The 15,521-nt window shown below is 52.2% G+C and overlaps 3 protein-coding genes across 3 annotated transcripts; 1 reads left to right on the forward strand and 2 right to left on the reverse strand.

Moving 5' to 3' along the window:
- Positions 1-810: 810 nt before the first annotated feature.
- On the reverse strand, positions 811-3,734 carry J4E83_006822 (uncharacterized protein; the record flags this gene model as incomplete). Its single annotated transcript, XM_049333732.1, has 3 exons — positions 811-955; positions 2,076-3,327; positions 3,389-3,734. The coding sequence occupies 3 exons, from the start codon at positions 3,732-3,734 to the stop codon at positions 811-813; spliced, it is 1,743 nt and encodes a 580-aa protein (XP_049186988.1).
- A 2,423-nt stretch (positions 3,735-6,157) lies between these two features.
- On the forward strand, positions 6,158-7,541 carry J4E83_006823 (uncharacterized protein; the record flags this gene model as incomplete). Its single annotated transcript, XM_049333733.1, has 3 exons — positions 6,158-6,416; positions 6,464-6,776; positions 6,827-7,541. 3 exons carry the CDS (start codon positions 6,158-6,160, stop codon positions 7,539-7,541), a joined length of 1,287 nt encoding a protein of 428 aa, XP_049186989.1.
- Positions 7,542-9,515: 1,974 nt separating this feature from the next.
- J4E83_006824 (uncharacterized protein) lies at positions 9,516-11,550 on the reverse strand (the record flags this gene model as incomplete). The annotated part of the gene is made up of 7 exons (XM_049333734.1): positions 9,516-9,705; positions 9,758-10,439; positions 10,490-10,569; positions 10,621-10,829; positions 10,885-11,054; positions 11,107-11,264; positions 11,312-11,550. The coding sequence occupies 7 exons, from the start codon at positions 11,548-11,550 to the stop codon at positions 9,516-9,518; spliced, it is 1,728 nt and encodes a 575-aa protein (XP_049186990.1).
- Positions 11,551-15,521: the final 3,971 nt, after the last annotated feature.

Raw genomic sequence — 15,521 nt, forward strand, 5'->3', positions numbered from 1 at the left:
CGGGCATGGCATGGCTGCACGAAGAAGCAACCTCAGCGGCCCTGATGCTGTTCGGTTCGTGTGTCGTCGATCAACTTTGACTCACCGGTATGTTGCGCTGGCCTGTTAAAACTTTGATGCGCCGTCGTCATGTTTGCTACATCGTGTGCGCGCAATATGCTAGCTCTGACTGGCCTGGCACAGCAAGACGGTGAGTCCGAGTCACACGAAGCAACGAGTGTACTGCATTCCGCCGACAGTCGCTGGAAACAACCCGCCAGCCAGTCGCATCGGCGCTGCAAACGCCCCATGTGTGGCGGTGGAATCCCCCATCTCTCACACGTGGCGCGCGGGCAAGTGAAACCCAAGTGCGAAGCCGGCACAACGGTTCCATCATCATAGCCGGCTTCTGACGGCCGGCGCAGAGTCAGGGATCCGCCGTCGACGCCCTCCAACCTTCTGCTGGCCCCTCAATTTGCTGCAGCCGACTCGGCTGCTTCACAATTCCAGCACGTCCCGCTCCTCACAAAGAATGGCGCGACAATGCGGTGCGCCCAATGCTCGTATCCGCATCGCCCTGCCACTGCGAGTCGCGTGATTGTTCCACAAACTTTCCACAGCTTCGAGAAGGAAGGATTCCTGCCCCTGGCGCCCTGCTGCCAATCAAACCACGACCGCCCCCGCACATCAACCGCACACGATGCCAACGTGCCGGGCTTTCCACTTTCGTCCTGTCCATGTGACTTGGGGCGGTGTGATGCATCAAAGTCCATCGTTGCGCTTTGTCCAATCGTTTCTTTGATGCGCAGTAGGTATTCTGAGCTGCCGCTTTCATGCCTTGATTCCTTTCATGCCCTGATGTCGTGGCACCGCATTCGGCCCTTGGGCACCAGCGGCCTCTCGTAGCCCCTCGGACGCATATCCGGTAGGCTCGCCGTTGTCGTCGTTGCCGTTCGCTAAGTAAGGATGGCCGGCACTGTGTTGTCACAACTCGTAGGGCTCACCCGAAATAGCGCTGCACGTAGCCCCGCCTGCTCTGAGCCTGCTCGAAACATTTGCAACGATGACATGCATCTCTGGCCAAGATACCATGCATTCAGTGCCCTGTACCCATTCCCGTGCGAAGGGTGATGCCTCCACACATTCATATCGAAATCTTCACATGGCTTTCTGCATTGAACTTTTGCATCACTCTGCTGCTCCATGTTTGCGCTGCCGATGCTGTCCGGATGTTGAGCAGCGCGGACGATCGGAATCTTATTGTGTCCATGAGCTGAGCTGAGCTCATGCTACCGGACTGCGGCATGAACTGCCCATCGTACACAATCTGCGCCAATGAGAACGTGTAGGCCCCATAAAATATTTTGATTCGCTCATGGCAGTAGGTCGCACGCCGATTGTTAGCCTACCACGGTACTACGTTGCGATATCGATAGGCATGAAATGGCGAATCCATGTTACAGGAAGAGCCGAAACTTTCCACCAAATTTCAGCCTCAGGCATCCCGCGTCCGCACTGAGACGGCCAACCAGCATGTACCTTGTCAACGTTTGTTAGGATCGACGAGGTGGAGTGCCCCATCATCGCTCGTCAGGATATCGCAGCCAGAGGAAGACCCTTGCGAATTTCCGCACAATATGCGTCTGTTCGACCATGTTGGATGCTGTGCAACGGCGCTGGCATGTCCATCTAGGTTGCGGGACGTTTTTGTGCTACTGAAGACCCTTGAGGAGATGATGTCTGAGGAAGCGTGGTTCTGCAGAGATGCATGGGACTGCCCGTCGAACACTTTGCGACCCGACATCTTCTCGCCCTGCTTATTCCCGCTCACTCCCTCAACAAATCCACCATGTCCCAATGAACCGTCGTTGAGGAATGTTGATGGCGTTAAAGCTCTGGATTCCAAGGCGTCATAGCCCGTGCCAGAAGCAATTCGAGGTCTAGACTCGAACGTTGCAGGGCTGACAGAGCTGACGGCACGAGATAGTGGCAGACACCTTGAGGATGAATTCTCCGAGTATTTTGGAACCAGCGGGGATGTCTTGCATGCATCATCATGCATTCCTTGATCGTTATCGTCGGTCTGGAAAACAAACGCTTGCCAATTCTTCTCGTCTTCGTCCAGCCTTTGCACAGCAGCGTTGACCGGTCTGTCCCGACGAATGAGGGCCATGTCGGAGGCATGCGCCGATATTGGTATTCTTACACCTCTCTTCAAAGACGGCAAAGAGGCGGAAACGGAGGACGAGCTAATGCGACTCTCGTTGCCCTGACCTTGAGTGGCATGCTGTGACCAGTCCATTGCAGCTTCGTTATTATGTCTCTTGGTGGGGTAATCATGCGGGACGCTGCTTCTGGATGGAATGGATTTGTCGGAGTGGCTTGAACCATCGGAGATTGCGAGATACGTCTTCCAGGGACCCTCATCGACGATTGTATTGGCAGCAGAAACGTCAACGCCGACTGATCGTTCCCTATCAATATCGTGCTGATGCACATATCCCATCTTGGACTCACCTACCGAGTCTGGATCGTCAAAAGGCTTTGTCTCACCGATCTGGTTGCCATCCGATGCAGTGCGACCACGGGCACCTGCAGTAGAGTTGGAGCCGCTGAAGGCGAGACGAAATGCGCGCTCTTCCCCGTAAGCATGGTGTGTGAGTCGGAAGTCATGCGTAGAGCTCTCGTTTTCAAGAGAAGTCATCTTCGCAGGTTGACACTGCAGCTCAAACTGGTCACCCGTAAAGCTCTTTTGCTCAGAAGCGTCTGGAGAAGGACTAGCTACACTGCGCCGAGCAAGGCCATAGTGCTGAGGTTGCTCACCGGTCGATGGCGCACGGGAAGCAACATCAGCTTGCTCGAAAGCACTAGTTGCTGCAAGAAGCTCAAGGTCGGCAGGTGGCTTCGCTGAGCGTAGCTGTGCAAGCGGTTCTTCCTGGTCGAAAAGCATGGATTCAGAGGAAGCATGCGACTGCGCATATTGGTCCAATTGTGTAGAGTAAGTGTTTGTCATTGCATCTGTGCCAATCCGGATTCGAACATCATCTAGACGCTGGCGTGGACCACTATCTCCATGGACCTGGGCAAAGGCGTCGTCTGCAAAATTATGGACTTCATTCCCGAATTCATCCTTGTTCTTTCGTCTTGGGGCTGCACCGCGTCCTCTTGTCGTTCTTCTGCGCTTGCCGATCTTGCTCTTCTCTCTGCTCGAGCGGAACCGCAGACTGACCGGCTTCGATGGGTCGATGCCGACCCAATCTTTCTGTGTTAAGAGCCTCTTCCTATTCGCTTCGAGCAAGTGCAGTTCCGTATCCACTTCGGAGGCCTTGCGTTTTCCGTTACGCAAGTCTATCTATCTGTTAGTATCTGCGGTCACTCGGGCAAGTGAGTGACAAGCTGTCACTACTACCTTTGTGAGTAAGCCGATCGTCTGAGTGCGACTCTCCATGCGGCGTTATCTCACGACCTTTTGCGGTTGGCTGATAGTTGCCTGGCGTGTGCTCAGGCTGCGTGCTCTCGTTGCGACGTTTTGCTGCGTGCCCCGTGTGTCGCAGAGAGCCTGAGCCAAATGGTGCTATGCCTAAAAGGTAGGAGTCCTCATCGTCTTGCAAGTAGCTAGGGCGAAATGGAGCGACGGGAGAGTTGGTATCATTTTGGAGCTGTGTCCGCGCTCGGGCAAAGTATGCTTTCTGCTGTTGGACCACGCCCGTGTTGGCTTTCTTGGTGCGCTGTAGCGAGCCACCTGTCCAGTTCATATTCGAACGCGTCGCAGTTCTCCTGGAGCTGTTCTGGATATGCGCGGGCCGATGGAGAGCATATCCTGAGTTGTGCTTGGGGGATGAGCACTTTGCTCGTTGCAGCTGCCCAGGTGCTGCGCGCGCGCTTGCCGACTGGCGATGGGCTGCTCCTTCCCCTCAGCGGCTCCTCTCTCACGTCACCCTCATGAATCCCGAAGCTGCAACACAACTGCAGCACGCCACTCCGCCTCTCGTAGCGCTGGCCTACTCATCTTCCTCGGTTAGACTCAGCTGTACAGCTCGAGTGTCTTGTGCGACTCATGCTCGGATCTGTCGTGCCGGCGGCAAAACGACTACAGATGCGAGGGTCCAATCTCCTGATCGATCAGCGCCTCCTCCATCTTCCCTCCGCAAAACTAGTGGACCGCCGCAGATGTGCCGAGACCCTGCGACGGGAACCCCGTGGGTGTAGAAAATCTTCTACGTTCATGGCCAGAGGGTGGTGGAGAAGGGACCTAAAAGATCATCGCGCTGCTACACCATCTTCAACACATACAGCAACATATGCGAGGGCTTCCAGTTCTGCAAAGCCGATTTTAGAGCTATCCACAACTCGAAAACTTCGGGGCAACTCCTGGGGAAATCGTGGAGAGGTGGAGAAGAACGTGCTCGACGACCAAAGCCCCATACAAAGGTCCACCACCTCCAACGAAACCCCGTTCATCCGTCTCTTTAGAATTCGCAGCCAAAACACCGGTCGCGATAAGTGCGCTTCCTGCATAATGCTGGAGCTACTTCAGATCATTGCTCCTTGCAGAGGGGATTCCGGTCCTAAACGGGTCTTGCGGCATTCTGAAAGCGCCAATGTGCACAGGATGCGTGACTTGACTGGCCGCTAAATGTGTTCTCCCAAACTGACCAGGCACTCGTGTTGCGTTCCCACCCAAATGCCTCAATCTACGTCCACTACGCCAACCACTAATCGTCAACAGTCGTTCAGCTTTCGTTCTCGGGGTTTTCTTTTCGTCTTTTTCTATACCAGGTGCTGAGCTTGGTTTTGAGTAAATACCACCCATATCCACAATGGCAGCCCGATCCTATAATGCGGAATGATGGCATACATGCTTCCTGGCGCCGCAGTCCGTACTGCACATGCGCCGCCAGTTGCGGTGTACATTCATGTACAGTTACGTCAAGCGCTATGGCCTGAGACTATGCCTGTGGGTACTGGTTCTACTCGCGGCCCACCACATGTAAGCTGGGGAGATATGGCTCAATGCACGCGCCTAAACTCGGAAGAGAGGTGCGTCAGTCGTCTCATTCGACATGTGAAAGGCAGCGATAAGGCCCGCGCATGGAATCGCAGGTGTATTGCGTCTCTATCGATGCTGTATTATTCAGTCGAGGTCAGTTTTCAATATGGTGACGACGGACGAAGGCTAAGAGCCTAAGAGCCTAAGACGGATTGGCATGTCTGCCGAGATAGCCTACGTTTGAGCCTCAAGTTGCCTCGTCTAGCTTCCGATACTTGGCGATAATTGTCGGCCGGATGGTTCTCGCCGGAAACGAGGAGCTATCGATCGGAGCTGGTAGACTTCAGATGGACTCATCAGCATCGCCTGCCCTGAGTCCCTGAGGCTCTTCATTTGCGGATGCCCCAGCCGATTCGAATGGCTGTTCCAAGGCGCCGAAGCGATATGCGAGCTAATCAGATATGACATCACTAGCGCAAAAGACCCTCAAAACTCTGCAACACAGTTCCACAGCAACACCAACCGCGGCCGTCTACCACATGGCGCGCATGGGACGGCAATACTTTGAGACCGCCTGAGATGCAGGAGGCCCTGTACCGTGACTGTCATACCCACTATTATTGCAACATTACCAGACTACTTGTCGAATGGGCATCGAGAAACATGCCACAATCTCTCACCACATGTCAGAAGCGCACGCCTGGGCTCTCCCTACCGCTATCGAATTCCGGTGTTGCAAAACCGTCCCTTGCCCTCAATCTGCCCGAGTGACGCCATAGATCTACGCAATGCCATCCAACAGAATCCCAAGCCATACCCTTATCGTCCAGGGTCCGGCACATTTACGCAGAAGCGCAGTGTACCGTGCCGCTAGAGTTGCAGTGGACGTTTGAGTAGTGTAGGGGGCGAAGTACAGACTACCTTGTCTCTTCGGTATAAAACTCTGGGTATCTGCGCGCAAACCAACCATCAACCCACCTCCACATATCCACTTATCCACATACCCACAGTTCTCTCCGCTTCCTTTGAGGGGTTTTCTGGAGACATTACCTATCTATCGGGCTCGCAAACTATAAAGGCTGTTGGACTTCCAGCGTTTCCAGAGTTGCTCAGACCACAACTGTACAACTTCTTGCAACAAACACGTTGCAAACTTCCACGAACCCAAACTCCACACACTCCATCATCATGTCGGCACCTTCTCTAGCAGCCCCTTCAACGGGCATGCGTCGCCTCTCTGCCAGTGAGGCTACCAGCGACAACATCAAGATGGGCCCAACAGTCGTCGTCCCCCCACAACATCTCATGGCCCCCTCATCAAAAGCATCAGAGATCGCCAGTGCCTTCGAGACTGCCAGGCATCACCTTGACGCTGCCAACACTCCTGGATCTCCTGGTTACACTCCCCCAGAGACATCAGTTACGGACAAATACGCATTCGCTTTTGGTATGTTAGTCACTATGGTAAAGCATGTCTTTTCTAACGTATCCTAGATATCGATGGTGTCCTCATCCGAGGTGGACGACCCATCCCAGAAGCCGTTGAAGCCATGAAGATGCTCAACGGTGAAAACGAGTACGGCATTGTTGTACCATACATCTTCGTTACCAACGGTGGTGGCAAGACTGAAGCCGAGCGATGCGTTCAACTCAGCAAGCAAATGGAGATGGAAGTATCACCTGGACAGTTCATTTGCGGGCACACACCCATGAGGGAGATGGCAGAGAAGTACAACACCGTCCTCGTCGTTGGAGGCGAGGGCGAGAAGTGCCGCATTGTTGCTGAGGGCTACGGCTTCAAGGATGTGTAAGTTCGCCCGCAACACCTGTCCATGACATCGACTAACATCGCTCCAGCGTCACTCCAGGAGACATCATCAAAGACAACCAAGATACTACGCCCTTCCGCAAGCTCACAGAGGAAGAATACAAGAACTCGCGAGTCCGCAACTTCGCTGAGGTCGACATTGACGCCATTTTCGTGTTCGCCGATTCTCGCGATTGGGCATCGGATCAGCAGATCATCCTCGACCTGCTGATGTCGAAGAACGGTCGTCTCGGAACCCGATCTGCCAACTTTGACGAAGGCCCACCAGTCTTCTTCTCCCACAACGATGTCGTCTGGAGTGCTTCGCATGACCTTACCCGTATTGGTATGGGCGCTCTCCGTGTTTCACTCGAGGCCATGTTCAAGGCTGTCACTGGCCGCGAGCTCAAGACAACCGCATTTGGCAAGCCTCAGATTGGCACTTTCGAATTCGCCACCCGCCTTCTTGCCGAGTGGCGTCGCGACACCCACGGCATTAACTCAGCTCCTTCGACCGTCTACTTTGTAGGTGACACACCCGAGTCCGATGTGAGGGGTACCAACGAGTACAACGAGCACACCGACTCCGCAAACTGGTACTCTATCCTAGTCGAGACTGGTGTCTACCAGCGCGGCACCACACCTCGCTTTGAGCCTAAGGCTATTGTGAAGAACGTCCTCGACGCCGTCAGGCACGGTATGGAGCGCGAGTACAAGAAGGCTCTCCGGGAGAGCATGATGGAGACTGGTGTGCTTGAGGAGTAGAAGTCTTTCGACTCTCTTCTCTCTTTTTCTTCTTTGCTTTCCCTTCTGCATAGCACGGCGTTTGGGTAGTACCTCATCTGATTTCGGCAAGAGTCACTGCAGCAGTCGCTATAGATGATAGACATAGCTAGATCGCGCAATAGTAGACACAAACACAATTCATACACGGCAGGCACAAATTGCCTCGTCACTTCAATCAGCCAATCTCCCTATTGCATATCCTCACTTTGATCACTAACGAAGAGCTTCGCGTGTTTCAGACCAAATGACCATCTACATGAACCAACTACCGACGTCTGCATTCGCAAGCAAGTCGATCCGGCCTTATTCATCCCATCACCTCGCCTACAAATGCCTCAACGATAGATCCTACCAAAAGGCAGCGAGCGAGTGTCGGCGGCAACTTCCGATTCGATCACTTCCACCCGGAATGACGAGGAGCGCAACGCCGCGTTACCCGGCACTTTCCACACGGCGCTCAACACCGCGAAGCTTGTATTGCGAACCGCCTGAGTCGGGCCGAGGTGGCTCGTAGTCGCCGGTTAGTGCGACCAGCGACCACTTGTATTACGACGGCCTCCATGATATCAGCCCACGTCACCAACGAAAAACGGCCGAGAACAGCCTTGCCGATGGGATCGCGATGAGAGAGAGATGTGGAGTGAGACTGTGGGAAGTTAATTGTGGGTGTTGTGGGCTGGAAGGATTGTGAGAGAGTCTATTGCGTGACTGTTAATGGCGGAACGTGTTCCGCAACTGTAAGAGGAAGTTGCGAAGACACGGTTAGGTCCCTCATCGCGATTTCGTGTCTGGCTCCACTACGAGATGCTGATACGACGGCATGTGACATGCATAGGTGGACCATGTCCTCGGCACGGATAACACATCTTCCAACGGCCGTGGTGTACCGTATGTAGAGCACAGCACAGCAGCTCGGACATGTTTCGAATCGATCGACGAGGCGACGTTGCAACATGGGCCACATGTGGACCCCCTCATTGCGAGGGGCACACGACGAACGAACCATCCTCATCCCACTTTCGCGCAATCTTATCGTTTCTCCAACGGGTGGATGAGGGACGACGGCGGAATTGTGTTACAAACAATTCTGAGACAAACATACGGCTATATTCTAAACTCTCGAGATGAGCCCGACACGACACTGACAGTCTGAGTTCGCGCTTGACTCATGGCCCTGGACCCCGCGACTCGTTTGACAACAGCCGGCCGCTGACGATCTGGGGTGGCCTTGCAGGCGATGCTGGACGTCAAATAACGAGGAATTACCTTGCGCGTTCTTTCAAGGCTGAAGCATGTAGAGGCTGGGGGGTAGCCGGTCAAACATGAGACCAGTGATCCTGATTGACAGCCAATCTGACACTGAAGATCCCGTCTGTCTCATTTTCCCCTTCTGGCAAGTGAGCAGATTTTACCGTCTCCCCGCTGGCTGAGGCGTTTTGGTTCTCGTCGGTCCGTAATGAAGCCTTGCGGCAGGCTGTTCGACCTGCGCCGATAGGTATGCTGGACCCTGCAGTTGAGGGTTGCAGATGAGCGGTCGCTAATGCAAATGGCCGATGGTCCGCTCGGCAGTCAACGTGTACGCTCTTATACAGAGTTCCATGTGATGGTAAGCTGGGGCTGGGAAATGATTGTCGTACGTGAGGGTGGTACTGTGTGAACCACTAGTCAAGGCCAAGATGTTGGTGAAGGTTTGGCTGAATGGTAGGTTTCTTGCCCTTCTCGAATCCGATTGGCGAGCATGCGTGTAGAGGACTCAACGAAAACAAAGATCACATTCCATACACGTATGCATCTGTGGATTGTTTTGTCACGCGTCAGATGTTTAGTTTCAAACACTACTCCACTGTGGAGGTCTCAGTGCCATGGAAGATGAGAAAAATAGATGGCATTGGTATATACGGAAGAAGAAGAATGGACAACGAGGAAGGCTTGGCGATATGTAACCACGTCCCCTCACTCAGAGCGCTCTTCGTAGGCGTTGAGACTGTAGAACCAGTCCAGCTTGTCTCGTATAGCCCCTTCTGTGTAGTCCGCGTCGTCAATGTTCTTTGGCCGGAACTTGGGCTCCATGGGATCGATGAACATAGTGGAGTTGTCGTAGCCCCATTTCTCAAGGTTCGTGACATTGAATGCCACCATCATGCTGCATGTTGTTAGTATGAAACTTCGTGACTACAGTATCCGAGAAAACTTACTCGTGGTCTTCGTGGACGAGGTTGTGACAATGAAACATGTAAACACCTGCCCACGGTGCGTAGCGAGCCACAACCCTGACGATTTCACCAGGAGCGATCCACACAACGTCCTTTGTACCTGCTGCCTCATATGGCATCACCTCGTTACGATTCCCCGTACGAGACAGCACCTGGAAGTCGACCAGGTGGATGTGAACAGGGTGCGAGGCATTTCCACCTCCGTGTCTCAACTCCCAGATCTCGTCCTCGCCCAGGACAGGTCTTGTCAAGATGCGGTTCTCGATGTCTTCCCAGCCTACACCGTTGACCAACCACTCGCCGTCGATTCGCGAGAATTTGAAACTCTTAGTGACGTTGGTTTCCGGGGGAGGAGGGATGTAGCGAAGTTTGGATGGTATGGGGTCGTTGTTGGTGCAGTCTGTCACGGTGTCACCAACTACGAAGCGCATGACACGATCAGTTGCGGCGAAGTCGAGGTTTCCTACCATTCCGCGCTCGTTGAGCATTGTGATGTTCTTGCCTTGGAAGTCGGCGAAGTCGACGACGATCTCGTAGCGTTCACCTTCGGAGATAGCGAAGCTCGATGTATTGACGGGATAGGAGAACAGTCCTCCATCGGAGGCGATCATGGTAAAGTCCACGGTCTCTTCAGTTGTATCGTCTTGCAAATATAGAACGAAGGCTAGATGCCGTTAGCAAAGTTGCAACTGGAGGATTCGTAGGGTGACTTACAACGGCTGATAGTACCGTCAAGGATGCGGAAGCGATATTTGCGTGGCTCAACATTCATGTACGGCCATGGTTGACCATTTCTGTTTCCGGGTCAGCTCAAAAATCAACTATCCAGAGTAATGTGCGCATACACATGAATCACATCGCCCCACAGTCCAGTGTTGTTGTTCGTATCGAAAAGTAGCGAGCCATCAGGATTGTATGTCTTCGCGCTCAAGGATAACGGGATATCGTGGTCACCGGTTGGCAAACCGAGGGCTTTTTCGTCTTCATCCGTTATGATGTAAAAGCCAGAGAGGCCCCTGTATACATTTTCGCCGGTCTGGCGCTCAGTATGGTCCTGTTAAAAGTCAACGTGTGGTTTAAAAGGTAGAAAGAGATCAATGGAGACTGACATGGTACCAGATAGTTCGAGCGTTCTGTGCGTTCGGATAGTAGTAATCTTTGTATTGACCAGGGAATGCGTAGTCTGCGGCCCAGCCATCGAACGGAGCACGGTTGTACTGGCCGTGAACATGAACTGATGAGTTTGTTGGACTGGTGTTTGTATATCGTACTACTGCCTCTGATAACTGAATCAGCTTTGACTTCATAGACATAATGAAGCCGAGACCTACCTCGCCCTTTTCGCATCATAAATGTCGGTCCCGGTGACGACCCATCATATGTGTATAGAGTAGTGGCTGGTAGATTGGGGTATATTTGTTGGGTGGCAGCCTTGACTTCCACCTCGTAGTAGTCGATAACAGCACCGGTAGTCTCATTGGTGTAGGTGCTACCCACTGTCAGCGTTCGGCCACTTTCAACATGATGAGTACTTACAATTTGGCCTCCTTCACAGCAGGTATTGGTAGGGGATACTGGAAGATCCATGTGTATTCTGGGCTGTCCCATCTTTCGGTCTTGTTGTTTGAGGGTATCGTGTCATATGGTGGTACGCCGGTCGGGCTAGGAACTGGAATGTGTGAAGGCAGAGTTACGTTGGCTAAAGGAGTGGCACGTATGCTGTGTATCAAACAGCCGACGAAAAGAAATGAACGAGTGACAAAGGGAGAATGCATCTTGGGAAGGAAACTCGACCAGCCTGCTTCCGCGGATGACGAGGCATCTCGAAAGCTTTAAGGAGAGAGCCATCAAACATTGTTGTTGACGTATGAGAACAGAACCGATCGTTTGATGAGGCATGGGCCATGTGATAGATCCTGCGTATCTCGCAAAACGAAGGACAGGCGCAGGGACTGTTGTGGCTGACTCCCAAGCATGCGGATCAGTATGTAGTGACTCCTCTAATCGAGCCAGGATCCACCATCTTGGGAAAGGAAGTTAAGGAGAGTTGGGCCATCGAAGATTGCACGTTGAGTTGAGTTGAGAAAAGCTAAGAAAAAGAAAGTCAAGGGGGATCTGCGGCGGTACGCCACGAGGTTGTAGTCAGTGTAGTCGGCATTATTAGATCTAGACATGAGATAAGCGCTATATTGTTCTTCATCACTCATTACCTGAGCCGGGTATGCGATTACAGCGTGGCGCACGAGTTGATGTCGTGAACAAGGAGCTGCGATGATCTGTGGACCCTTCCCGCGTGCAGGTGATGTCTAGGCTTAAAGCGGTAACGCTAATGCTTTCTTTGGCTGCTCTTCCTCCTGACACTGCGGTCTTCTCGCATTGTAACCGCACGCATCACCAACGCTTGCGCAAGACCCTGACACTACCTCTACATGCGTTCTCTTATCTCTGATCGCCAGATACGAAGCTTATAGTTGCGTGTCAGTCCCTCCCTCGTGCCCCTCCTATCTTTGATCAACACTTCGCCAGATGCTGTAGCTCGGCCAAGCATCGCCTCACGGTCTCCACATCTCTCAATCTTGACAAAAAGCACCTCGATGTCTATTTTTGCTGTATAGCCGAGCACTAGCACGATAACGAGGCTGAACGCGAGGCCCCGAGTTATTGGCATGTCGCACCTGCCACACTACCACCGTGCTTGTTGCCATGATCGGCATCACGGCTTCGAATACCGCATTTTATGTGGTGGCACGGCACGGCACGCTCTATACATCTGGTTCGGGAGATTGCCACCGTTGACGCGGTAGGGCCACGAAGCGGCAATCGATCATCGAAATGGGAAATGCACGCCCTCCAGATATCGATACTGCCCGAGTGGTATATGGGCACCGGTATCTCATGGCTGATTGTTGTTTTGACGATGGAACCAAGTCATGCGTCCATGCATTAAGAGACCCGGTTGCATAGCGTGAGAAAGTATACGAAGTTGCGACTTTGCAAAGCCTATCATTCGGCCGAATGCGCTGCAAATATCAGCAGTCGAAATATTTTCACATCTTGTCTAATTCGGTCAGGTTAGCAGCTCAAGTACTGAAAGTTCTTTTGTACAGATATCACCGTTGGGTGGTAGCATTCTTGATCGATCCTATTTCGGCAAAGCAACCCTACGTGGGGGAAAAACAGCGAGTTGGAGAGACTACTGTTAGACAATAACGTCGTATCAAACTGAAGCAGTCATTCGAATTTCGGCATAAAGCACTCATCGCCTTCGGGCGCTAGAGCTTTTCGCGATGCCTAGTAAAACCCATAGCCTCCAAATCCTCCGCCATAACCACCGTATCCTCCGCCATATCCTCCTCCGTATCCGTCATCGTACCCACCATACCCATCGTATCCATCATATCCGCCATCGTATCCATCATATCCGCCATCGTATCCTCCGTATCCACCGTCAAACCCTCCCCCATATCCACCGTACCCTCCATCATACCCGCCATATCCGCCATACCCATCGAATCCTCCATCATAGTCATCAAAATATCCACCAGGAGCATAGTCCTCAAACCCATTATCATACCCAAACATTCCTCCAACGGGCATTCCCCGTTGAAACCCCCTCGCATAAGCTTGCCCTCCCATTTCCACATCATCGTATGCATCATGAAACCCCTGGAAATGCCCCATGGGGAAACCTTCTCTCATACCACGTTGGTCCCAGCCGGCCTTCTCAGCCCGCTCACGGCCTGCCTTGTATCCTTTTTTGGGGTGGCGTGGCATGTCGCCCGTTGGGGGATCTTGGCCTGGCGGCCAGTACTGTGCCGTGGATGTGCGCCCATTTGTGTCCTCATAATGGTGTGTCCATGGGCCTTCTGAAGTAGCATGAGGACTGGCTGCGAAGGCGCCGTCTAATATGTGTTGCCGGCTTGGTGCCTTCTTCGATTTCTTCGCCATTGTTAATTGACTTGGAGAGTGATTTGTTTAAGGTGATGTGAGTGTTGCTACTTTGCAAAGTTGGAATGTGTGTTGAGGAGAAGAAAACGTACCAAAGAGCAGAATATATACTAGCTGTCGACCTTTCAATGACGACGCCAGATGTTGATGACTCGAGGCTGTGCTGGCAAAATCTTGATGAAGAGAAGCTATACGTGTGGTCGAAGTGCGACTTGGCTACGATTGTACGATGTGGCATGCTGTTTGTTAGATCAATCACATTCTTGTTGATCCTGCATTGCCCTCTGTCAACTCTCGTCATACTTCCTGTTTACTTTGTTTCCATACGGACCCGTCACATGTCTGGCTCTGCTTAACCCCATGACCCGTCCATCTGAATGCTGTCGTCAATGGTGATGATGGTGATCGTCATCGCCAATTCTCGTCCCGTTGAATCGCAACCCGCTCGACAGCACCCATGGTATTCGTCGTTGGCGACTTTTCGTTCTTTCGGTTGGAAGTAAAGTTTAACCCGAACTCCAGCACACATGGCATTTCTTGTACTTCCTTTTTGTTTGGAATATTCTCGAGTGGGTAATAGCGATGCAGGGAGAAAGATTCCCGATCTTAATACAGACTTGAATTGGCGCTAAGCTTATTGCGCGAGCGCAGTCACTGCTACTCATGACCGGCCGATTTAGCGATTTTGGGAAAGACATGGTATCGGGATGAATATAGAGCAATGAGTCCTCATACCATTTTTCGAAGAGCTCAGCGTTTTGGTACAACGAGGGAGAGGAGCGAAGAGCACATGGATGCCATTGTGGTGTCTTTTTATTAGAACGCGAGGAGGCCCGGTGGGTGTAGAAGAATGAGAGGGGATCCTAGGAGTGGTAGGTTATATAATACCCTAATGTGCTCAAAGCCGGTCGCATCAGATCAAGCTGGTTGATGTTTGGCCAAATTTGGGAAGGGTAGAAAATCTTCATATGGAGAAGACAACCCGGGCAGGCCATGAGCGCGATTCTTGTAGTTTTTGGTAGAGAGCTTTGTGTGCTAATCAGAAAAAAGAAGGTAGGAGACATGAATACCTCCTAATCATGTTTTGAAGCAACAACGCGCTTTCTGAGGGAGTCATTGCACAGAAATCATACAGCGGGAAAAAGCTGCTTTTGATGTAGCCTGCAAGCCAAGAAGGAGACATGACTCAGACCGGAGTATCCCTTTAGCAGGTGTCTGGCTCGATTCCGGCGTCTCAATGAGAATTGAGGACCCGTTCGCCCAGCGATCCTCATACGGAGATCATCGTCCACATTTTCATTTCGCGAAGCGTCCCAGAAAGGCACTCGCACCATGCGGCGTCAGATTCATCTTTTTAGAATCGAGGTACCCAAGGTATGTTTTAGTTGGTAAGCAAGAGGACAGCAGGAGGGAAGCAGGTATTCATACGCTCATGGAGGCGAGGAAGACATCACGGTGGTGCATACGTATTTATTGTAGTCCCAGAGACACGTCGCTGGGTTTCTTGCTGATGTTTCGGTCGATCTCGGACGCCAGGGCAGACATGGAATGTGAGTGGGATTTATTTTTTTGAAGAAATAGAGCGCTGGGAAGGACGCAGTCGCCACATCGTTACCTTCACTGTCAATTTTGGAAATATCGGCGATAGTTGCAGGTTGGAAGGAAATAGATAACTGGTAAAGATGCTTTTATTGTGCTAGGCTGCAGAGATAACCATATCGACAGTACGTGTGCCGTCTTAGACTCATTCGGCTCTACTGTATTCCATTCCATGTACTGTAGAATAGTGTTCGTATCG

This window comes from Alternaria metachromatica (genome assembly GCF_023757995.1).
Source record: "Alternaria metachromatica strain BMP 0045 chromosome Unknown scaffold_16, whole genome shotgun sequence".
NCBI lineage: Eukaryota > Fungi > Ascomycota > Dothideomycetes > Pleosporales > Pleosporaceae > Alternaria > Alternaria metachromatica.